The sequence below is a fragment of the Crocodylus porosus genome, unplaced genomic scaffold (genome assembly GCF_001723895.1).
Source record: "Crocodylus porosus isolate Cpor-Errol unplaced genomic scaffold, CroPor_comp1, whole genome shotgun sequence".
In the NCBI taxonomy this organism is placed as follows: domain Eukaryota; kingdom Metazoa; phylum Chordata; order Crocodylia; family Crocodylidae; genus Crocodylus; species Crocodylus porosus.
Genome location: NW_017728921.1, coordinates 23,733,120 through 23,757,063, shown reverse-complemented (window position 1 = coordinate 23,757,063; position 23,944 = coordinate 23,733,120). Strand labels below are relative to the sequence as shown.

General features: G+C 47.1%; 1 protein-coding gene across 2 annotated transcripts in view; it reads right to left on the bottom strand.

Annotated features, from left to right (window-relative positions):
• LOC109312925 (acyl-CoA dehydrogenase family member 11-like) overlaps positions 1 to 23,944 on the bottom strand; it is a 31,951-nt gene that overhangs the window by 7,712 nt on the left and 295 nt on the right. The window contains exons 2-15 of one of the 2 annotated variants that reach the window (XM_019539288.1): positions 20,788 to 21,091; positions 19,347 to 19,579; positions 18,200 to 18,299; positions 15,668 to 15,785; positions 14,906 to 15,048; positions 14,606 to 14,755; positions 14,237 to 14,331; positions 12,931 to 13,030; positions 9,267 to 9,407; positions 7,150 to 7,242; positions 6,310 to 6,417; positions 1,763 to 1,934; positions 1,415 to 1,481; positions 508 to 670 (exon numbers count right to left, since the gene is read on the bottom strand). In XM_019539288.1, coding sequence (XP_019394833.1) covers positions 547 to 670; positions 1,415 to 1,481; positions 1,763 to 1,934; positions 6,310 to 6,417; positions 7,150 to 7,242; positions 9,267 to 9,407; positions 12,931 to 13,030; positions 14,237 to 14,331; positions 14,606 to 14,755; positions 14,906 to 15,048; positions 15,668 to 15,785; positions 18,200 to 18,299; positions 19,347 to 19,579; positions 20,788 to 21,091 — 1,948 coding nt within the window. In that variant the 3' untranslated portion in view covers positions 508 to 546. Of the gene's footprint in view, positions 1 to 507; positions 671 to 1,414; positions 1,482 to 1,762; positions 1,935 to 6,309; positions 6,418 to 7,149; positions 7,243 to 9,266; positions 9,408 to 12,930; positions 13,031 to 14,236; positions 14,332 to 14,605; positions 14,756 to 14,905; positions 15,049 to 15,667; positions 15,786 to 18,199; positions 18,300 to 19,346; positions 19,580 to 20,787; positions 21,092 to 23,944 lie in introns of those variants that run through there. The other variant, XM_019539289.1, reaches the window with a different exon arrangement.

Here is a 23,944-nt window from a genome sequence, read left to right as displayed (position 1 = left end):
TCAGCCCCATGTGGAGTGTTGCAGGGGCAGCCACAGACCAGACTGGGGGAGGGAGGGGAGGCTGGACCTCATATGCACCTACCCAGGTGAGCTCTGCTGCACACACCCCCTGCCCCTCATCCCCCTCCTCCACCCCTAGCCAGCTCCTGGGACCTAGGATGTGGGCAGCCTCCCCCAAACCTGAGCACACACTCCCACACCCCTAGTCCTCTACGCAGACACCCCCCCCACACCCTTATATAGAAAAGCAACACTTTATTTTGAGCTACTATGCAATCACCTGTATATATACTACTAAAAAAGAAAACATAAATCAGGACAAAAAATATTTTGAAATAAAAATACAGGAAATGTTTGGTTTTTAGTATGATTTGTTTTTATCTATAATTTATCAAGATGATATCTTCTGAAAGATTTTCTGTGTGCAGCCCTCGACAGATCACCAAAACTCATTAAGTGGCCCTCCAACTGAAATAACTGCCCTAGATGCTGTAAGCCAGTCTTTCCTTTTCCAAAGCAGGGCTGGATTTTCTCAGTTAGTTCTGGTTACAATCCTTTCAAAACCGGGCTTCCCTCATAAACCAAGGAGGTATCCAGGGAAGCCATCTCAGCATCGTAAGAGCCAGTTGCTTCTTCTGTGGCTACAGGGCAGAGATCCTGTGTGCACCACCTGAGTAGGGAAGGCAAAAACTTTTAAACAGTTCCATTACATTCAACTTAGCTAAATATATGGAGGTTTTCTCATCTCCAAAAGGGCATCCTATGGGCTTCTGTAAGATACCAGAGGACAGTGAGACACTGATCTGAAAAGGCAAAGATTTTGCTGCTAGCCAAACAAGAATGACCCTATCACACTTACAGCTACTACTGAGGTCTGTACCTGTTAGAGTGAAAGCAAAGATTAACTAATAGAAAGGGCTTTCAGGGGCAGGCAATTATTTTGGGCGGATGGCCACTTACTGAGTTTTGGCAAGCCATCAAGGGCTGCATGACAGGCAGCGCAGGGCAGATAAATATTAATTTTCTAAATTTTTTTAGGGGCCCTGCACACTGGAAAGGATGGCCTGGCAGGCCGCATCCAGCCCACAGGCCGAATTTTGCTTACCCCTGGCTTAGATCCTAGTAGTGCAGCAGGGAGCAGAGCCTGCTGATTTGCACCATAAGCAAAATCCTGTGGCAGATGGTGAGACTGAATGCTACGAGGGGGAGGGGGTCAGTCTTACCTTGTTCAAAGTCCCTGGCTGTACTGGTGCAAAGTAGTCTGCCTAGCCCACCTGTTGCTACATCACAGACTCCCCATTCTGATGCCCCCTCTAGTGGGTGCTGAGGGCAGGGCTAAGGCCCCATGCACTCACCCCAAATTATGCTACTGACTGACTCAGAAAAAGTGGCTAAAGCTAACATTTGTTTTTACCTCTGGGCAGTGAAGATGTCTGTGAAAGAGGCACCAGGTCGGGCTGCATGTTCAAGCAAGAGAGCTCCTGCAAAAAGTAGAGGTAAGACAGAAATCCTCCCAGTCTCCCGCTAAAAGGACAAAGTGTAATGAAATGTTCCTGGGATAACCTGCCTCCCCCCCACAACATCCATCTCAGCAGGTTCAGACCAGAACCTCCCACGCACTGAAAAATGGCAGGAAACAAGCCCTTGCTCCACCACCACTGTTACCAACACCGAGTCCTCCAGTTGAAGCCAGGACTTCCTAAAACTAACTCCCAGTCATTGTGTGGTCTGCAATGGACTGCTTCTGTTATCTTCCCGTTACCTGTGTAGATCCTTGCTAGTGTGTAGGCAAAATCTCTTGCTGCTAGCTCCATGCCAGATGGCCCCTTCGAGCCAACTCTCTGAGAGAACTCTTCAAGCTTGCTGATAGCAGACTGCATTCGCTGCACAGCAGACTCAAGGTCTTTAATGTTGGAAGCTAGCTCCACCTTTCCCTGCAAAGAACACTGTTTTAGGAAAAATGACAATAAACTTGTCTCTTGCAAAGACTGCAGCTGCTGAATCCTGAGGAAAGGAAACTCAAACTTCTCCACATCTGGCTGGCACTGTCACAAGAAAACTCTGGCTGTTCCAGCCAACACTGACAGAACGCTATGCAGAGATACTACAGAGGACACTGCTTCAGGGAAACTCAGCATTACTTTAGCAACTGAAGACCAATGTAAGCCAGATGCACCATGCAGTTGTACCATGCTGGCATCCCCTGTAACTACACACCTGCCTCTGGCTTTAATGACAGATCTGATCTGTGCTACTATGTTAAAATGGACCCACTTCCACTAAGATGTCAGAGCTGCATTCAGAAAGGAGCTATCAACTATTGCTCCTCTTTAAAAAATCCTTCCCTTGGAATTTATGTATGTGGGGAAGGCCTGTGTAGCCAAGCCTGTTCTCATCTCCCTGAGGAAAGGAGTTAAGGGTTTGGCTGTACTAAAGGGTTCTGCCCATCCCCCTCAGTGGTCACCAACCAGATCCACCGGTCAATCTTGGAGCCTCTTGCAGTAGATCTCAGAGCCTCGGGGAGTCGATCTGTGGCTGGGGTGGGGGGCTGAGTGCCAGCATGCATGCACGTGCGTGTCCCAGCCCAGCAGGTCAGTCCATGGGGGAGGAAAGGGGCAGGGGCTAGATCAAGGCAGCTGTGGCGAAGGACAGTGCCGCAGAGGCAAGAGCAGGGGTAAGTTGAGTGGGGCCCCGGCCAGGTGGGACTTACCTGCTGGGAAGGCATGCCCCCAAATAATTTTTTCTCCCTCTACTTCAATCTGCCCCCACTTCCTTCCCACAGATTTACCTGCTGTGTGTGGGGGGAGGGGGAAGGGGAGGCAGTGGTGCATGGTAGATCTTGAGTTGTATTTAAATACCAAAGCTGATCTACTTAAAAAGGTTGGAGACCACTGCTCTATCTGATCTAAGCTCCATTTTCATAGTGCCCCAGCTGTATTGTGAAACATACGACTGGCAGGCAACAGGGAGATGCTAATATTGCTTTGAAGTGGCTTCCTATTAATCATACAGTGTGCACGTGGCTGCCTAGATGTGTTAGACTTTAATCCAAGTTTCTCATTCAGCAACACATGCTTTCAGAAGGGGCCTTCATTTCAGCATTAGCATGTAGACTGCCATAAATTACATAGATGTCACTATATGGAAGCTTACAGCATAGAATCAATGATACCAAGTCTTCTCCTTGAATCACAGAGCTGACCAACTTGCTGTCTTGGAGTGACAGCCTGGCCCCTGGGAAGTGAATGGGCATTCTGATGCAGACCTTGCTGGAAGCAAGATTTCACCTTGGTTTCAGCTCATGGAGTCAGATGTGCTCAATTCTGCATCTCCACCCTACCAGTGCTACCACTAAATCTGCTGTGACACAGTAAAGCAAAAAGGTCTTTAGGGCAGCACTTGTAGGAGGTTCATTGCATAAATTAATCTCTTAGGGCCTTGCCAGACATTCAAAATAAAACTGGATAGAAACAAGCTATAGAGTTGTTACACATTTTCAAGCACTAACTTGTAGCTGGTTGGCTCTTCTCATAACTAGACAGTCATTTGTAATGTGTGATATTTACTTTGCACATGTAGCCAGTCTAAATATACTGTATGATTAACCAGTTAATTGCATAATATATGTAATGTGTAGCAGGGGCAATATTGGTAGGTTACTTAGGAAGCTGAAGATGAGAAGCAGCTGCTGCAGTTTCCAGGGGATGTTTCTGAAGAGTCTGGTGCTGCTAATGACCATGCAATGTGCACTTCCCATTACTACTGGAAAATACAGCCTACTAGCTCAGCAATGCTCAGTCTGTGAGAATTCAACCTCGCTCTGTTTTCCATAATGCTTTCATGCATGACACCCTCCAAACAATTGCCCTGTATTCAGTGACTGTGTTAATACATGAAGAACACAGTGCTTAATGAACACTGTTTCGTGCTCCAGGCAAAGCAGTTAACAAACATTCACAGCATTTGCAGCATGAATGCAAAATCATCATCATTACACTGTTTGCATCTGCTGCCAAGATGAATTCTAAAGGAGCCTACAAACCCACAGCATGCTAATAAGATGTTTTGAAAAAACAATGTTAAAAGTAACTTGGAGGTTGATGGCAGGTAAAAATACAGGCACAGAGTTGAGCTTAGCTAAAGTTACTTGGGTCTCTCCAAACCCAGTGAATGTATGTGTTGTTTGATGATATCAGAAGGGAAACAGGACTGTATGCTATTTTTCCAACAATCTGTCAATGTTTTACAAATGAAAATATTAGGGCTGACAAATGATTTAAAAAAGTAATCGCAATTAATTGCGAGATTAAAAATAGTTGCAATTAATTGCTATTTTAATTGCACAGTTAAACAGTAGTCAACACACCCAACAGCCTGGAGCCTGTGCACCCTGCAGCTCCCTTCCCACCACCACCAACAGCGCACAGTCCCAGCCCCAACTCTGGCCCACCCTGTGCCCGCTCTGGACCAGCCAGAACCTGTGCAAACAGCTCCAACCCTGGCCTGCCCTGCACCTGCTGCAGACTCACCTGCCCATGCTGAGCAGTGGCAGCAGCCAGGCAGAAGCTGTTGCTCAGCATGGAGGAAAAGTGACCTCTCCCCCACACTGCTGCCAGGCCCTTCTTGCTGCAGCCGCCAAAGTCCATGCCCAGGCTGCCCTGCGGCTCCTCTGCGCTGCCACTGCTGCCCCACTGGTTGGCCCACAGGTGGCAGTGATGGCAGGAGAGAGATGCTGCAGGGCAGCCGGGCACAGGCTCTGAATGGCTGCAGTAAGAGGGCCCCAGCAGCAGTGAGAGGGAGGGGCTGCTTTTCCCTGTGGCAAGTAGGAGCTTCTGCCTGGCTGCTGCTGCTGCCTAGTGTGGACAGGTGTTTGGAGCAGGCGTGGGGCAGGCCAGGGTTGGGGCTGTGAGCACAGTTTCTGACTGGTTTGGACCTGGTCTATTCCGCTGGTCAATATGATGTGTGTGATTAACATAATTAAAAAAATCAGTGCATTAATTTGTTTTTTAATTAATTGTATAAGTTAACTGCCATTAAATTGCCAGGCCTAGAAAATATTCTAATTTCCTGCAGATCAAGTGCAACTGACCAGGACAATCAAGATAAAGGTGTTCTACTTCCTCCATGGCAAAGAAGGAAAGGAGAACAAAAACTCAGGCAGCAACTTTGGTAATTATCCAAAGCAGAAACAACCAAGCTTTGCTCCCCTGCATATTTATCTACTTTAAGCCCAACAGCCTGAAACTCACCAGAGCTGGGCAGGGACCTTCAAAGTGTTATTTTTACAGTATTTTTTTCTGTTTTAGTCAAATAGGGAAAGACCTTTAAGAGCCTTTAGTTGGCCTCCTGCTGGAAGCAGTCACTCAAAAGCCAGTGCTGCTAGAACTGGATTCATTTCTACCAGCAAAGAATAACTTCCAAGGTTTAGGGCATTTAAAGATAAAAAGAGAACAGGAGAAATAGAACTCAAAGCACAAAGTTCATAGTAATGTCTCAGCCAGATTTGTAGCTTTGCCTTACCAACTAGACTGGTCCTTTTACAGCATTAAACCATGGGCATAGTTGAGAGAAGTGTCCCTGTATTTGGTATCAACAGGCTTTGATTACAAATAAAATTTACGAGGTCAGTCAGTCAGTGCTGGTACCCAAGAGGAAAGAAAAATTCCTCCAGAGCCCCACTGCACTTTGCAGAGTTAACATATAGGATAGACAATGATATTAGATGATATCTATGACCTGATCAACTTTGATCTCAACTTGCTAAAAAGATACAGTAATCATGAAACTCCCCAGAGTCATTTTAGAGTTACTTTTCAAGGTAGCCTGGAATTCAAAATACTCTTATAGCTCTGTGACAAGGACACTTCAGGAACATGAATTTACTGCATCTCCCAAAATGGATCCTAAATGGCAGCCTCAGGTATCCACAGCCATGGAATCCACATTCATTCACAATCCACAGGAATCCACATTCATACCTCCTGCTGTGTATTCTATGAGAAGACCAGCCAGCTAATCATTCACTGGTTAAGTTTTATTTTCCATCCACCTGACTCTCCTCTGTGTGATATACCCTTGAAACTCTCAACTTCTCATAATTATGATTTACACAACAATTGCCAAAGTGCATGCTCTTGCCTCATGGTAACAGCAACTTAAGCAACTATATGAGGAGCAGTCAGACACTGTTGGCTCAGAACTTTTAAACCAGTCATGTTCCTATCTAGTCTTATGTTAGGAGCCATGACCCAAACATGAGAATATGGCTGGGTATTTATGGGTAAACAACTGTTACTGGAATGAGCTCACCTGCACTGCAGAGAAGAAGGCAACTAATGCCTGTCCTTGGCTCTTTGTAAGGGAGCGCAGGACATCAAGTGAGAGGATATTTGTGGTTCCCTCCCAGATGGTCAGCACCTGTGGAGGGAAAAGGGGAAAGTTGTGTCTAAAGAAAAACTGGGATTTATTATTAGTGACAAACACTCACCAAATCATGGCTCCCCCACAAAATCCCAGTGTCTGGAAGTAGGAGAGGGAAAAACAGAGAACCAGTAGAGAAGAGCTGGCAGGGCTGAAGTTGTGAAAGGATGCGCAAGTAGAAATGAAATTGCTAAGCCAGAAAGGGCAGATGTTCCATAGGAGAAGCCAGGACTTGCCCTATACGACCTTCCAGGGCAGAGCTAACTTCTGGTGCTAGGCTAACAGAATGCTAAGGGTCAAGTTCAGATGAAAGGAGGGCCAAGACTGGCGAGAAGCAAAGAGGCTGGCAGATTGAATGAAAGGAGGGATGATGGAAACAGCCACTGCTCAGAGTAGTGAGGCAGAATCTGAACAGAGTGAACTGGAAAGTGGGGAGGTGGGGGATGGAGAATAGTGGGGGTAAACAGACAGTGGGTATCACTAGCCCCACCAACAGCGCCGCTGAGCAGGAGTCAGTCAATTTCTGGTGATGTAAACAAAGATGGTCCCTCCAGGCAGGTCAGAACCAGGCAAGGCTGGTTAAGTCTGTCTACACTTGTTATAACACAGGCCCACGATAGGCCAAGACAGAGAGCACAGCTATGATATACCCCAGGCTGGGAAGGCTGTCTGAGCACATGGAAAGCATGTGGGATACCACAGGGGGAGATCTGGGGAGCCATGTCTTACCTGAGCATCTCGAAGTGCGACTGGCAAGCCTGTATCCTCCATGTAGCCCTGCCCTCCAAAGCACTCCAGCCCTTCAGAAATAACAGCAATAGCCTGCAAATCACAGGGCCCTGTCAGGAATCAGAGCAGCAGACAAGCTACTTTGCCCCCAGCTGACACTGGTTACCAGTGGGCCTGGCTACTTCCAGCTGGCTCCAGTTACCTGCAAAAGTATGGCTCTCTCCTTATAAGCATCAGTTCTCTCAGTGACTAGCCAGCTACCAAATAGGACAGGTCTAGCCCTGGACTCCTGGCACCTGCCCATTGGTTCCTAGGTCTTGATTCCTGCCTGCCAGCATCTTTGCTCCCAACTTGCTCCAGTCTGCTTTTGACTCCTGATCTTGTCTGCTCCTGATCCTTTGGCTTGTAATCCTCTAGGATCAACCCCTGACTGCCCACATCCCAGTCATTTCAAGACAAGCACAAGTCTGTATGGTTTGGAGTACAAGATCCATATTACACACTAGGAAAAACTGGTCCTGTAGCTCTCCATGCTAATTGACATATTACAGCCAAGCCAGCGTGGATGGTGATCCTGCTAGGAAAGGGTTAAGTGGATCTTGTTGACTCACAAAGGCATTTGGGAATCACAGTACCCTTCCTCAGGTCTCTAGCAGAAACCCCCAAATCTGTATCTACAGGATCACATCCCTGATGTCTCTGGCAGAGACCTGAGGAAGCACCTTGAAATACCCAAAAGCTTTTCTAAGTTTATCCCAACCATGTGGTTGGTCCAATAAAATATATCACCTGCAAAAATCCTTCCCTCTCGCATATTTTCTGGACCAGCATGGATACAGCATCACCTCAACACTACCAAAGTGGACACAAGCACCTAAGCATGATTCTAGTCCATCCTATTCAAGATCTGAAATTCCACTAATATGACTGCTTTTGTAATGAACCATTATCTGACCCGCAGGACTGAGTCACACAAAAGCAGCAAGAAGGAGAAGGACCCTCACCTTTTGTATTAACAGCTTTTCAGGGACTCCAGCAGGGTGGGGAAAAAAAAAAAAAAAAATCACACTCTGGTGCCTAAGTCCACCTACCTGCCTAACAGATAGAATAAAATCTGGTCCATAAAGTTAATTATTTATTTTGTTTATTCATATACAAATATAGCAACCGAATAACAAAAAAGCCATAAGCAACCTATAAACAATGGCATTAAGAGATAAGGCATGAGTGACAGTTTTAGATTTGAAAACCATTGCAAGGCATCTTCAGTAGCCTGGTGAAGATCTTCAACGCAACTATTAAAATGATAAATAGGACATTTCTCCGTGATGTGCGCTACAGTTTGGATTTCACCACACACTCTTTAATAAAATTCTACTCATGTGGTAGGTAGTTACATCTACCTTGTCCAGTATGAACCCCATTCAGTGTTATCCAGCTCCGCCTTGGTGAACCAAAACCAGGAGATGTGGGGTCTGTGATAAGAAATTTATTAATGATGTCAATTGTGTTCCACTGCTGAATCCATTTTTCCTAGATGTCAAAGTTTTCTCCAGTCAGCTCTTTTCCCACACTCCAAAATGGCAGGAGTTAAAGCCCAGTGTTAATGTAGAGTTAATGCCAAAGCCAAACTATAAACCCCCAACCACCTTCTCACTTGCTTACAACTATGAGATACAATTCCTTTGGGGCTCATGCTGCCCTGCTTGGTCTCAGTACAAAGGGAACTGTCTCTTGTTTCAGCAGACTCCCTCTGGCTGTGCTGGAGAAGTGCTCTTTATGAACGGAGTGCTTGTTCTCACTGTTCTGATCAGACAGGTGGCAAACCCAGCTCACCAAGCACTGACTACAAGATTGGGATCTTGAGTTCTGAGGAACTAACTGTTCCCCCCATTAGAATGGCTTCATTGCTCACAGCACAGAGCAAAGAACTCAGTATGCCCTTGCTGGCAACAGTTCTGTTACTCTGCCAGCCCTGCAGCACCAGGTTGCTGTTAAGTTTGTTCTCTGGACATTGCACTTTGCATCTCCCAGTTAATCATTCTCCTACAGCCCTAGACTAGTGACCACCTGTGCATAGACCTAACCCAGGCTGCTCCAGTGTGGCTACACAGTACCTGTTTCCCAGTGTAGAGCTTGGCAACTGGTGTCAGCAACCGGAGAAGAAGCTGGTCCCGCTCACTTGCCATGCTGGTTTCCTCTAATCCAAGGAGCCTGGCTATCTCCATGAGCAGTAGAAAAGCTCCTCTTCTTTGTACCTGCAAAGGAAGAAACAGAAAATGCTCACAGGGCTGGCTCATGCATCAACCAGGTCAGACGTGAGGACAGAAAAAACTTGAGAGGCTACTCGCTACCTAGACTTGGGCACTGAATAGACTCATGCTATAGCTTTAAAGCCAAATGCTACTCTGCCCAGTCTAACCAACCACACCATGTTACAGGCCATGACTGGAAAAGTACCCAACTGTGGTCTGTTATCACTCAGGGATGTGATGCTGCCAATTCTTTCAGCTCCATCAGATATGAGCCCAGTGATCCCTCCTGGTTTTGGATCCAGTTTTCTGCTATTCCATGGTGCAACAGTGCTACACAGGACTTGAGACCATGCACCAGTGTGGCTCAGCAGAGATGCCAAAGCACAACAGGCTCAAACTTGGAACTGCCAAGACCTGTGGGGCTATGGCTGTTACCATATCAAGCAGTTTGCTTCCATCATTGTTCCAGAGGGGCACAGATATAATGAGGGAGGAGTTTTTTTACATTGAAAAACACCATCAGCACCAGGCCAAAGAGCTACAAACTGGCAAAGGGCCAATTCACTCTGTAAACTGGAAGATTTTTAACCAGAAAAGAAGTTTTGGAACATTTTTTTGAACCAAGTAGTCAGGGCATAGAACCTGGCTCACTTTAAGATTGAACTGGTTAAGTCTATGGAAGGGACTGTATGTAATCTCTATCAGATATGGAGTTTGGGAGTCAACAGTGTATGTGTAATGTAGAATCATATGTTTGCAATCCCTATGCTGGCATAAAGGTAGCTCTCTTGGTGTGGTAGGTGTTTCGTAATGCCACACTTCAAGGCTTTTGCTGGTCACCTGTAGAGGACTGGAAAGAACTCTTTCCCCACATGAGCATTTCTGACTTCTGAGGCATCTTTCTCTGAGGCTCTGGGACACTTGCCACAGCTAAGGCAGTACTAGAAACTCAGAGGTTCCTAGCTAGAGTCTTGCCCATACCAATAACCAAGTTTAGAGTCAGGAAGGAATTTCCGCCCTCAGCCAGGCTGGCAAGGACTCTATTGGGTTTTGCCTTCCTCTGTAGTATGGCCTTTACTTAGAATCTTGTGAGCATATTAACCATTTCCCTGTTGCTCAGTGTCCTCATTTCCCCTCCTGTTAACTGTGGCAAGGGATAAGTTATTCTTGCTAGTCCAAATATTACACCTATAACTGTGATGGATGATTTGAATGGTGATTTTGAGGATTCCTTCAGTTAACAATCACCTGCACATGCAGGAAACTGGACTTGCTGACCCAGACAGCCCCTTCCTGTTCTGTGTTCCTACATGATTCTCCAAATATGTCATGAACCATCTGATTGTGTATGAACCACTCAGGGTGGTGTTCTGTTCCCATCTAATAGCAGCTGGACCACATGGGGAGTGAGCTAGAGACTTGCCTAACACCCCTGGGTCTTTTAGCTCAGACAGGAGAAGCCTGTGTTCTCAAGTGCAATCCCTCCTATATAGCCAAAATAAGGCATCACATCCAGACAGGCACCAGGGATACTCTACCACAGGGCCAGCAAATATTTTGGGTGGAGGGCCACTTACTAAGTTTTGGCAAGAAGGGGTGTGCGAAGCAGGCCCTATTTGATTCGCAGTCTGCTCCCCAGTGGACTCAGAAGTGGACTGGAAGTGCTTCTGGTCCTTGTCCATGTCTGCTGCCGAGTGTGCTGGGGAGCCCTGCCTGCTTCTGTGGGACACTCTGTGTGCCCCTGCATCACAGTATTTATGAGACACCTGCTACCTATGTATGCAGAAAAAACGTTTAAAGCTGTCTCTATGTCTGAATCACCGAATCTTTCTGAATCTCTCTGAATTGATTTGGAGGGTTCCGATTTGATTGAGAGAAATTAAACGGTCCTCTGATTCAATTCAGATTTGGAGATTCAGCCACTGAAATGGGCCAAATTGCTGCCAAATCAAACCAGGGATTGAAGCATTGCACAGTCCTATTGGTAAGATGTCGAGGGCCACATGGTTCCCCTGCCTCTTGACAGGTGCCCAGCCCCCTGGTTACTAACTTGTGACTGAAAGTCCCACTCCCTAATCCCTGAGCTTCGCCATCAGAAGGCCCTCCCTTTGCCCCCAGAAGTACTCCTTTCAGTAAGGGGTTTTGCCATCTCAGAACCAGAAAAATACCAAATTATATTCTAAAAATCAAACCTCTGCTGTAACATTTATTAAATTGATTAAAAAAAATATTTTTGTCCTGATTTCCATGTGTTTGTGTAGTGCACATAGAGGTGATTGTATAATAGCTCAATATCAAGTCTTACGCTTGTATATTGTGTGTGTGGGGGGGAGGGCATGGTGAGTATATGTTTGTGGGGGGCTGTGGGTAGGTGTGGTTGTATGTGGGGGGGTTTGTGGGCAGGTGTGTGGGTTTGGGTGTGATGTGAAGGAGCATGTGGGTGTGTATATGGATATGTGGTGTGGGTAGGTATGGGGTTTGTGGGGGGAAGTGTATGGGGGGAAGGTGGCTGGAGTGTGTGAAGGGGCATGGGTGCATGTTTATGGTGCAGTGTGTGTGTGGGACACCCTACAAACACACACACACACACACACACACACACACACCCTCTGTCCCTCCCTCCCTGCTCTGTCTCTCTCTCCCCCTCCCTCATTGCAGACACACAGACATACTCGCCCCACCTCCTGCTCCTGGCCCCAGGGTACCAGCATGGGCGGTGGCTGGCACAAGGATGACAGCTGAGTAAAAGTGTGGGTCCCACACTGTGTCCCAGGGTCAAGGCTGATAGGGCCCAGGGCAGGGTGGTAGGAGTGTGGGGCCAGGCTAGCAAGGGCTCTATGGAGTCAGGCTGGCTCCACCCACTATCTGAATTTCCCTCTCTGGTGGAGGGAGGCAGGAACAGCCCCAGGGTCCCAGGCCAGAAGCCTCTGGCAGAGGCTTCCAGGTGGGATGGCAGGGGTGGGGTGTGAAGGGGAGAGAAAGGAGCTGTGGGGGAGAGGCAGGGCCGAGAGGGCCTTATTGTTGTGGCTGCTTAGTTCTGCTGCCAGCTCCCCCTGGGTCCTACTGCTGCTGGCTCCAGTCATCCTTGACAGGGGCAGCCAGGGGCAGATAAATATTAATTTTCTAAATTTTTTAGAGGCCCCGCAAGCCCGATAGAATGGCTTGGTGAGCCAGATGTGACCCACAAGCCATATTTTGCCTGTCCCTGCTCTGTCAGGAATAGTTCTCCACGTGCCCACAATTCAAGTCAATCCAGCAGACAAGCTGGGTCCAGGTTCAGAACAGATCCCACTGTAATGCATGTCACATCTTTGACTAAGGTGCCACTGATGTGTGATAGACAGGGCTGGCAGCCCTGTGCCATCAAGATGTCAGGATAAAGCTAATTAAATTGCAGCAGGAACAAAGCTACACATAGCCATGCCCATTCTAAGTGCTGCCCTTGTTGATTAACAGTTTAGTGTAGCAAGTGTTTTTTACCATCTGGAATCACTGACAGATCCTGCTCAGAGCACTGAATCCTCACCTCCATCCGGGCCATGGTCTGCATGTGTAGGGGGTGGTCCTTTAAGAACTTCCCAAAAGCAACCCTCTTGCTGGCATAGTCTCTGCCCAGACTGATGATCCTAGACAGAAAAGCACAGTCAAGCACTCAGAGTTAAAGGCTGTGGCCTTCACATTCCCACTCACATCAAACCCTCCCTCCTAACTAGCCCAGAATGCCCCACCGCACAGCAGAAAACAGGGAGAAATGCCAGTCTGCAGTGCTTTTCACGTTGCCCCACAACTCCATACTTAGACACAATGGCTCCTCATGCACCTGAACTGTCATGTCTCAAACCAAAGTAGTTCAAAAGACAACCTATGTGCTTCTGTCATCCTCAGAGAATCATCAAGTTGTTTGAGGGAGACCAGGGGATTGAGTTTATCTGCTACAAACTTTTGAGCCTCTGACCCCTGGGGAAGTCAGGAATGGTCTTTTTATCCCAAAGTAATTCCCAACTCTAATCACCCTCCTCAGCTGCTACCCTGAGCAACTGGATGCTAGCATCATGTCCATCCCTCTTCCATCCAGGGAGGCCAGCAGATCTCCTTGCTCTCACACACTGGCTGTCCCAGCAGGACCACAAGAAATTGCCATCTGGACTCCTCAGAGCAGGGTTCACGTGTCTGAACAGCACCTGACACAGCAGGGCCCAATCCAAGTGTGATCCCTGGTGTTACAGTAGAAAAACCAGCCAGGGTTTCTCTGGTTCCAGATCATGTTACCACGTGTCCCGATGAATTCAGGACAGAGGAGTCAGTAGCTGTCAGTGGCAGTACTTCAGAGCCCTCAGCAGATGTAAAGACAAGGAGTTACATCAGTCTATACTAGCTTAAGATATGGGTCTGTCTGTGCCTGGGGACCTAGCAATGGGAAAAATATACATTTGGGGACATTCTCTGGATAAGTCTCCTCAGATGGGGTGGGAGGAAAGGTGCTGCCAGGTAAGCAACCCCCTTACAATGACTTCACTATTTATTCATTAATTTGAAGTCTGTCATGGACCAAGATCCAATGTACAGACATCGAGGAAGAAGATGGTGATTTCTACAAGAAGCTTACATTCTATACAGACATGAAAGTTTACATATCAGACAAAAAACCTAGGAAGTTTAAAGCCAGACTGTTCTGAGACAAGGTTCCAGAAACAACCTCCTGCCAATTCCCCAGCATTGCTTGGCTCCCATACTCATCCCCACAACAGCACAGTACAGCTCACAGCTACAAAAAGGCCCTTTGTCCTGACTGGGTGCTCCCTCAGTTGAGTGGGGATCCATGCTGCCTTCACCTCTTCATGCTAGACACTGAGCCGTTGACATTGTGGATCCTAGTTATGGTCAACATGTTGGCAATGGAGGCCACTCCCCGACCTTCAGCAGAGATCTGAAAGCATTAAGGAATAAAGGCAAGAATAAAACTTCCCTTGAGTCATCTAAGGAGACTCTTGCTTTGTTGGTTGGGTCAATGGGCTGATAAAATAAATTCTTCACTCCATTTCTATCTGCCCTCAGACAACTAAGAGATCCCTTACCTTGAAATCTTTACCTCTTATTTTACCTAAGTGTGTTTGCCTGGTATACAAGTCCATTCCCTTCAAGCAGAAGAGAGAAGCAAAATCTATTAGTGTGAGATCTCTCCACTCCTGTCCCTTGCATACCCGGTGTGCTTTGGCTCCATCCAGCAGCAGTTCAGCTGTTGGCACCTGCCTTGTGCCCAGCTTCTCCTTGAGCCTTTGTACCTCAACGCCATTCAGCTTTCCCTCCTTATCTCGGACCTCCATGAAGAAGAGGGACAGGCCTCTGGAACCCTAGGGTCATCAAGAAGAAACACAGGAGAGATACTCCTTCTTTGCAGGGAATTCTTAGGTGACAGAGTAAGGAGGAGGATTTGGTTGTGGTAAAGAGGGAGAGGGGTGCAAACAATTCCCTTGCTCCCTAGGCTCCTCTGTGAAACAGACCTGCTCTACTTCTCCACGAACGTCCATGACCCTTGCCAAGGTCAGCGTCATGTCTGCATCAGTGGCAGATGTGAACCATTTAAAGCCATAGAGGCAATATGTGCCATCTGCCTGCTCTTTGGCCACTGTCTCAGTGCTACAACCTGCAAGGGAAGAGCATAAGTTCTTGACTGGATAGGGGACATCTGCATCATCCTGTGCTGATTCATGGCTGAAGCAGAAACTCTTTAAATTACTCCATGCTGTCAAGATGAAATATGGGTGGGCAAGTAATCCCCCAAGTAAGACATGCAGCCAAGAGGATACATTAGAATGTACAAGAGTCCTGCTAGAGTGCTCTGGGTCAGAAATGCGAAGTGAATTACACGAATAGTCACACAATGCTACGAGGGTAATCATGCAGCCAGGCATGGCAGAACAGCATTTGGCTAAGGAACAAGCAATAAGGACTAGGATCAGAAGCCGGGTCTTGTGTATTTCAGTGATGTGCTGTGCCCTCATTCTTGTTGATCAGGGTTGAATTCTAGCGGTGGGCACCGGAGCAGCATTGGTGGAAGCTGAGGCTGTGTGTCAGTGGGCAGGAAGGCTTGGTTTTTGTTGTAAGTAGATTGTCAGAGCTGTCTAGGGGATTTAGATGCTTGGATTGTATTGAGGTTTTCTAAATCTGCTACAAAGCCTTTAATGCCACCCACAGTATTCTTCATTCTTGCTAACACACCCCATGCTGGTCAGTGGAGAAGCTTTTAATACTGTGACACATACCAACATCAGAGCCTCCTCTGCGTTCAGTCATCCACTGGCCAGAGGTCCAGAACTTCTTTGGGTCACGAGATGTCAGGTGACCAAAGGCTTTTTCCAGAGGCCCAGATATACCCAGAGTCTGTGGGGGCAAAGGAAACACAGAATTTCTGAAAAGAGGAAAAGCACCAGCTACACACTTCACTGGCAGCATTAGACAGCTGTCTTCAAAAGCTGTGGATTGCTAACTAGGCACCTGACCTTGGGTCAGAAAAGGCAATCCCCAGCCAGGTCAGGAGATCACTGAACAACCCATATCTGTGTGCCTGGTAAGTACTGCAGAATCTGTAACATGACCCAGCAGGTACTTGGGCTGGGTTGGCAACAGCACTGTACAAAGATACAGATGCTCATTACAAAGGGACATAGCTTGAGAGATGATGAGCACTTTCTGTTCTCCTTGACTTCAGCACCTCTTGAGATTTGTCCTAAGGCAGCATCATGCGCATCTAATCAAAATTCACTTCATTAGCACTCAGCAAGCTGTGGGAATAACCCCAGAGTATTTGCTCACTGAGCAGCATGTTCAGGCCCAAGTACTCTGGGGAGACTCTGAACCTGATTCCCTGTTTTGAACCATGCATAGATAGACACATGCATAGGATCATAGGACAGTAGGGTTAGAAATGACCTTGTGACCTCATGTAATCCAGCCCCCTACTCAAGGCAGGATCATCCCTGACTAAACTGTCCACCCAAGTGTCTGTCCAAACTGTTCTTGAAAATTTCCAAGGATGGAAAGTCCACAACTGTTTGAGGTAGCCTGTTCCACATAATCTCCAGCCTAGATTTTATCTGCTGCAACTTGAGGCCATTGCTCCTAGTCCTGTCCCCTGCAGCCACATAAAAAAAGCCCATCTCCATCCTCTATAATTGCCCATCAGGTACTTGAAGATTCAAATTGCCCTTCAGGTATTTGAAGACTCAAATTCAAATCCTTCATCAGTCTTCTCTTCACCACATTACATAATCCTACTTCTTTCAGCCTTTCCCTATAAGTCATGCTTCCCAGGCCTCTATAAGCGTATTTGTTACTGTGAGCTGGGCTCTTTCAAATCTGTCCACATTCTTCTAGAAGTGTAGGGCCCAAACCTAGACAGAGCCTCCAGGCAAGGCCTCACCAGTGCTGAATAGCTCAAAAGAATCACTTCCCTTGATTTGCAAGTCACACTCCTGTTACAAATCAGTATACTGTTGGCCTTTTTTTGCAGCAAGAGCACATTTTTAGCTCATGTTCAGCTTATGGTCTCCTGTAATCCCCCAGGTTCTTCTCTGCAGTACTGCAGTCTGGCCAGTCATTACCCAGTCTGTATTTGTACATGCAATTATTCTGTCCCAAGTGCAGGACTTTTGCACTTGCCCTTGTCAAATTTCTTCTGATTGATTGCAGACCATTTCTCCAATCTCTCCAGGTCATTCTGAATCCTAGACCTTACCTTCTACAGTGTCTCCAATATGACCTGAGTTGGCATCATTTACAAATTTGCTAAGTGTGCACTCAGTCCCATACTCCTCCTTTTTTTTTTTGTTAGACTTGCCTCCCAGGACATCTTGTCCACCACTTCCCTGAGTTTGCTAAAATCTGCTTTCCTGAAGTCCAGTGTCTGTATCATGATGCACTCTTTCCTACCTCCCCTTAGGCTCTAGTCACTATTACCCACAGTATTTCCACTTTCACATTCTCAACTAATTCCTCCATTTGTGGCTAGCAAGTTGAGATCTTACTCCCCAGTTGTCCTCTTTACCATCTTGAATAAAAAACCATCCTCAACATACTTCAAGATTTTGTTGGACTGTTTGTGCACTGGTGTTTGCCTCCCTGCCAATGTCCTGGTAATTAAAGTCCTCCATGAGAACCAGATGTAATCAGGAAGCTTTTGCCAGTTGTTTAAAGAAGGCTTTGTCCACTAACCTCTTCCTTCCTCCTGGTTTAGTGGCCTTTAGCAGATGCCCACCATGACATCCCCCTTGCTGCTCTCCCCTCTAACCTTTACCCAGAGGCTTTCAACATCAGGCAAAGAAGATATAAAGTATTTGGAGCCAAACCCCCAGCTCAAGGAAATCAATGGAGCTTGGCTAATTTACACCAGCTGAAGATCTAGCCCGCTACATTTAGCAATCATTCTGCACAAAAGCCTATGCAGAGTGCAAGGAAATGGAAAATTAGGACTTCAGTGCCATGAAGTGCAAACAAGTGGAAGACTATATCCCACATGTATTGCAGAGTAAGGTCGAAGTCCTGCTGAGCTTGGTGCAGTATATAAATGCGGTGACGGATTGTCCTTGACACAGAGCTTGAAATCAATGGAAGAGCTGGGGCAGAAGGAAGGGAAATGAACCCCCCAGGTCTTAGAGCAGGTCTGTTGCAAGAACATACTCCAGCTCTTATGTAGCCCAGTGCAGCTTCCTAGCCATGAGCCCATGATGTCTCTGCAATGAATGCAGATATCTGATATGCCACTGCCTCTCCCAATGCATGACTAGCTGTACTCTTACCTCAATAACTTTGGCTGCTCCATCGGTCATGGCCAGTGGGCAGGAGAAAAAGCCAGAAGAGGCTGCGTATAAGTATAACTTCATGTTCTGATACACACGACTACCAGAGAAAAAAAATCAGGTATAAACATGCCTCGCAGAAATTCAGAAGCAGCAAAAAGAAAGCATCTTAACTAGGGAAAGATGAAGAGGTCACCTCCAGAAAATCTGGATCTCTAGTCCACAAGAAATTTAGCTCAGGCAGGATAAGAACCTGTATCCTGGTCTCAGAGCTTGTCACACCAGGGGCAGGATGGAGCTCAAGCAGCAAAGCTGCTACTGAACCGTAACAATCATGTTCAGTAGTGTAACTTGGGTGGGTGAGCATCCCAGATGTGGACTCAGAGGAGGTATCAGAATGCGGCCAGGCAGGAAGCACTGGCATTCCTAGCAGGAGCAACCACTGGGTGTTGCTTGCCCCTACTGCAGCTGCCAATTTTCTGCTGCCGAATCTGCCTTTGCTGGTCACTGCTGGCAATGAAATTTGGCAGCAACTGCAGTAGGGATGCATGCAAGGGTTGCTTGGCGGCTGCTCTGTTCACTTCCCAGCTGCTAGTCAATACTCCCCGCCCCCCCAACCTCAGCAGCATGAGGCTTCTTTGCACCCTACTGCCCCTGGCCCTGGCAACACTTCACAGACCATCACCCCACAAGAGACTTAGCCCAAGGGTGTGAACTTTACCAGTTACAATTCTGATCACGATCCCTCCTTCCTGGCTCGTGACTGCAGGTGAAGGGCCATGGTGTTACTCCACCTCTGTGTCAGAGCACTCCACTCTGATTCCTGTGCCTCAAGCCAGAGCTGCACCAGGCTCTCTCAGGCCCAAAGGGTTAGGAAGGAGCACTGTGATTATGGCAAACTGGGCAGCTAGCTCTGCCTAATCACTGACTATGAGAGGGATTACAATAAATGGAGATACTGCTATTCCATCTGGGGCAGATATGTGGGGTTGCTTATGCATCATTTTATAGCAAGGAGAACAAGAACAAGCACAACCTGCAAGGAAGGCATAATTTGCAAGAAGCACTAAGCACCACACACAGGGTTGGAATCTAGAAGGCATGCATGTGCAGGACTGCAGAATAAAGCTGATGCCTATGTGGTTACCTCCAGTTGGCGTATTTCCGCTCGTAGGCCTCAGCAACTAACCCCTCCTCTGCTGCAATCTCTTTCAACCTCTTCCAGGCTGGGCAGGTGATGATGTGGTCCACACGTTGCCCCCAGGCATTGTACTGCTGCAGTGCAGGGGGGTTCAACTCACACTCACGCCCCAGAGAGTCAATCTCAGTGACCACACGGGCCCCAAACCTCTCTAGGTCCAGGCTCACCTCCTCTAGCACCTAAGAAGCAGCACCAGAGAGACCTCAGAACATGTTATGCAGAGTAACGATCACTTTCCCCACTGGTTCCCCTCTAGCCTAGTTCTTCTATAGTGTCTTCAATGAGTCAGGATAGCAGTCTGTCTTTTACTGTGTGATCATATTGTCACTCAGCTGTCACCCTGCCTCCTCTTTTCCTTATCAAATTACCCATGGCAGCCTCTCCAGGTTTTCCAGAAGGAATTCAGTTGCAAGGAACACACCCCCGTCAGTGATGGGAAGTCTCCAGTTGCACTGCAAATCTTATCCTTGGGATCAGAAGTTCATAATCCATTCACTTCCAAAAAGAGATCTTGTTTTAGCACTAGCCAGGGACCTGGGATGCCCATTTAGACCCTCTGTAAGTTTTCAGAATGTAATGGGACCCAATTTCAAAAATGAATAAAAAAAATACTGTGGATCCAGGAGCTAAAGCTGCCAGGTATTCCATGCTCCCATGGAGACAGAGACAGAGCAGCTGCAAAGGTTAAGAGTAGAGGTAGGCACCAGGTATAGACAGCACTAGTGGGGGGACAGGCATGGGGTGGGGGATGGCAAGTGGCAAGGTGGAGCAAGGGGCATGGATGGAGCAAGCTGCCTGACCTCCAGCTTGTTTTCCTGCCAATCTGTCAATACTTTTCCTGTGACAGTGGTGGGGGGGATGAATTTAAGAGGACCCTCCAATAACTAGATTCTATACATGAAAAATTAAAACAAACTTATAATTTCCCATGTCTAGAATCTAATAACTGGGGGCATTGTTTTAAATTCAGTGTCATCTTGGATTCAGGTAAACATGGTACATCTGATGACTGGACTGTTTAGATTTACGCATTGACACATGCACACACAAAACTAAAACCACAGGCCCTATTCCTAAGAAACCCTAACCCTAACACTTCATTAACCCTTTTTCATTTCTACTGGAACATACCTATGTTTCAACAATATTTTTCATCAGAGTATCTATTCAAATAAATATATTCTTAGGGAACACTGGCTACAGCCAACTGTACTTGACCAAGGTTCAACACTGAAGAAGAAAAAGGATTTTTTGGTAAGATGGGGTTTTCACCACAGTAATCACTGTCCCAAACATGTCCCAACTACACAGTCTCAATACCAGGGGTGAGGAGGGTTGCTGCACATGCGTGCATGCACACTTTCACACACACATACAGAAGTCAAACCTTGGAAGGGAGGTGTGCTTTCAAATAACCCTGAAGAAAAACATCTTCCAGATATGGATTCCCAATCTTGGGTTGCTCTTGAAAAAAGGTCCCAGTTGCAGTCCTGGAAAAGGGCACCTTCAGCTCCTCTGAGGTATGCTTATCCCAGGCCTCAGTTTGCTCTCTCTGGCTTGCAATTCTCTTGATTCCTCTACAACTCAAAACCCAGCACCTCTCCTGGAACTGAGGCAGTAGGCAGCCCAGGATCATTGGATGGCCACTGGTGACAGGGCTCCACATAGGTAAGTGACTGATAAATCCGATCCTGCAAAACATGTGAGTTAGTCCAACTGTTTGAGTTCAGAACTGTATTGTGTTTGATACGTAATTGAGGACTGTCTGTATTTAACTATTTAAACAGTACAGCACTTCAGAGAGCAAGGGTTTTTGGCAGGACTTCCTTTTTCAAGGCTGGCTTTCCAGCAGCTGCTGCCCTTTGCACCTGCTCTTGTCAAATTTCTGAGTATCTGGAAGAAAAGTCAACAGGAAGGGAACAGAAAACGACACTGCACTGCAAAGAGTACATGTTGGAAGAATTAAGGCAGTGGTACTCAACCTTTTTAAACTCAAGGCATGCATCCAAAACTATAATATAAACATTACGATTCTATTATTCATTAATCTGTTAGTATCTGATTTGATCATTATATATTATATTCAACCCACTGCCATTGCCACTGCACCTAGCTGGAATTGTACTGCGTGCCTCCTTGCCGAGCCAGATTGGAAAGCGGCTGTGGCAGGAGCACCCACTCTTGCTGCAGATCTTCAAAGTTTGGCTCTGATGTGCTTCCTGAAGCCAGGGGTAGGTGAAGCAGTTCTACCTGCTGGCAGCAGCAGCCTGGAGATAACTACAGTAATGGAATAAAAAATAAATAAATATTATGTTGGCAACAGGCCTTTCTGTTGCAGCTGCCTCAGTTTGGCTCCATTATGCCTCCTGCAAACAAAAGTGTGGGGGGAAATTTCACCGCACAACAGTAGCAGTTGACAGCAGCAGCAATGCCCATGTTGTGGCATTCCTGGCAGGGTCTTGCAGCATCCTAGTTCAAAACCACTTATTTAAGCTTTCAGTTTAAGATGTTAGAATCTTAGCCATCAGCTCACCAGTACTGGGCAGCTTATTTATGAATCTGCTGGATCTGGAGAAGAGCTCAAGAACATGGTGAACAGCATGTGATACAACATTTCAAAGAAAAGACAAATATAGAGCAAAAGGAGGGGAAAAATGAATCATATGATTATAGAATCATAGAAAATTAGGGTTGGAAGGGACCCCAGGAGGTCACTTAGTCCAACCTCCTGCTCAAAGCAGGACCATCCTCAACTAGATCATCCCAGCCAAAGCTTTGTCTAGCCAGGTCTTGAAAACCTCCAAGAATGGAGATTCTACCACCTCTCTGGGTAACCTGTTCCAGTGTTTTACTACCCTCCTAGTAACAAAATTCTTCCCAATATCTAACCTAAACTTCTCTTCCTGCAACTTGAAACCGTTGCTCCTTGTTCTGTCATCTGCCACCATCTAGCTCCATCCTCTTTCAAGCCCTCCGTTCAGGTAATTGAAAGCTGCTATTAAATCCTCTCTCAGTCTTCTCTACTCTACTCAGTAGATGGGAGCTGATCTTGCCTATGAAAACTGAGGGAAAAAAGGCATTGAGCACTTCAGCCTTTTCTGCATCCTGTCTCCTCATCACAGTCACTCATGTACTTTTGGAAGCAGGAAAGAAACTGCTCCAACTAGGATCTTCAATAAATAAATCACAAGCTATAAGAGGATGCATCACCTTCCCAATCCAGAGCCCTGGGACATGACACTAGGTCACAGAGCAGCTCGCTGTTACAAAGTGCCTAGACCAGGGGTGCTCAGCCTCTGGCCCACAGACCTGCTCTGGCCCAGAGGGCTCCTCACAGGTCTGGAAATTTGGTCATGGGAGAGCGGGGGCACCACTCCGCTGTCAAATCTCTGGACCCATGAGGAGCTCCAGGCCCCGCATGCTGGATCTGGTAGATTCAGCACCTAATCCCATCGCAAAGGCCAGGTAGGGGCAGCGCCAGGCCCCAGGGCCCAATCTTGCTATGGGGGGCGGGGAAGAAGTGGTGCTAGAACCCAGGATTCAATCCTGGTGCACGGGTGGGAAGGAGGGGGCTGCAGCCACCCAGGACGCAGCCCCAGGGCACAGGGTAGGGAGGGGGTGATGCCAGGTCCCAGGGCCTGATCTGACCCTCAGATGGGTGGATCCCACCCACAGATAAGCACTACACCACTCATGTGGCCCATGGGGCCAAAACTCATACACAATCAGCTCCTTCTGTCCAAGAGGATAGTCCAGAGTGGCGGTGGGACTGGACTGTTGCTGTAGCTATGATGCTCCAGGACAGATGCAAAAAGCAAGGCTTGTCTAATATCTCTGCACTGCTTGTCTAATAACTTTTTAGCTTGTTTAATATCTCTGTACTGCACAGAGGTCCAATAAAAGATATTACCAAAAAAACCCCTTGCTCCTTAATACTACAAGGCAGTCTGTTGGGGGCAGGGTGGGAGCCGAACATTTTCTATTTAGCCTCAGCCCAGACAAGAAGTGTTTCTAAGGAGTTTCAACAAAATCATTTAAAACCAGTTGGTTGCACATGAAAGTAAGATACAGGTGCATTTAAAATTTATAGAAAAAAGGTGTCTGGCCAAGGAAGCAGGGGGCTCCTGCCATAAGACAGAAAATTAAATTTGAAAAAAAAGCCCAGGAGCCATAAAAGCCTCTTTCTCCTCCAGAAAGCCAATTCTCCTCAAAAGCTAATCCACTTCCCTTTTGCAACATGCCCTGAAGGGGAACAGACCTGGGCTAGCAGCAAAGGAGTGTGCACGCACACAAACACATACACACAGCCCTGCACAATCTCATTTCAAACCCTCAGCTCAAAGCCAGCTTTGGCTTGCAAGCTGCACTATCTGAATAGGTGTCCACACATGCCCTGGAGAGGGGTCACCTATCCAGGTGCTGTGCTTATGTGTGTGTGTCCACGCGTGCCCTGGAGAGGGGGGCAGGGTCACCTCTCCAGAGTGTAAGTGCGAGACCTATCCAGAGAGAGAGAGAGTGAGTGAGTGAGTGAGTGAGTGAGTGTG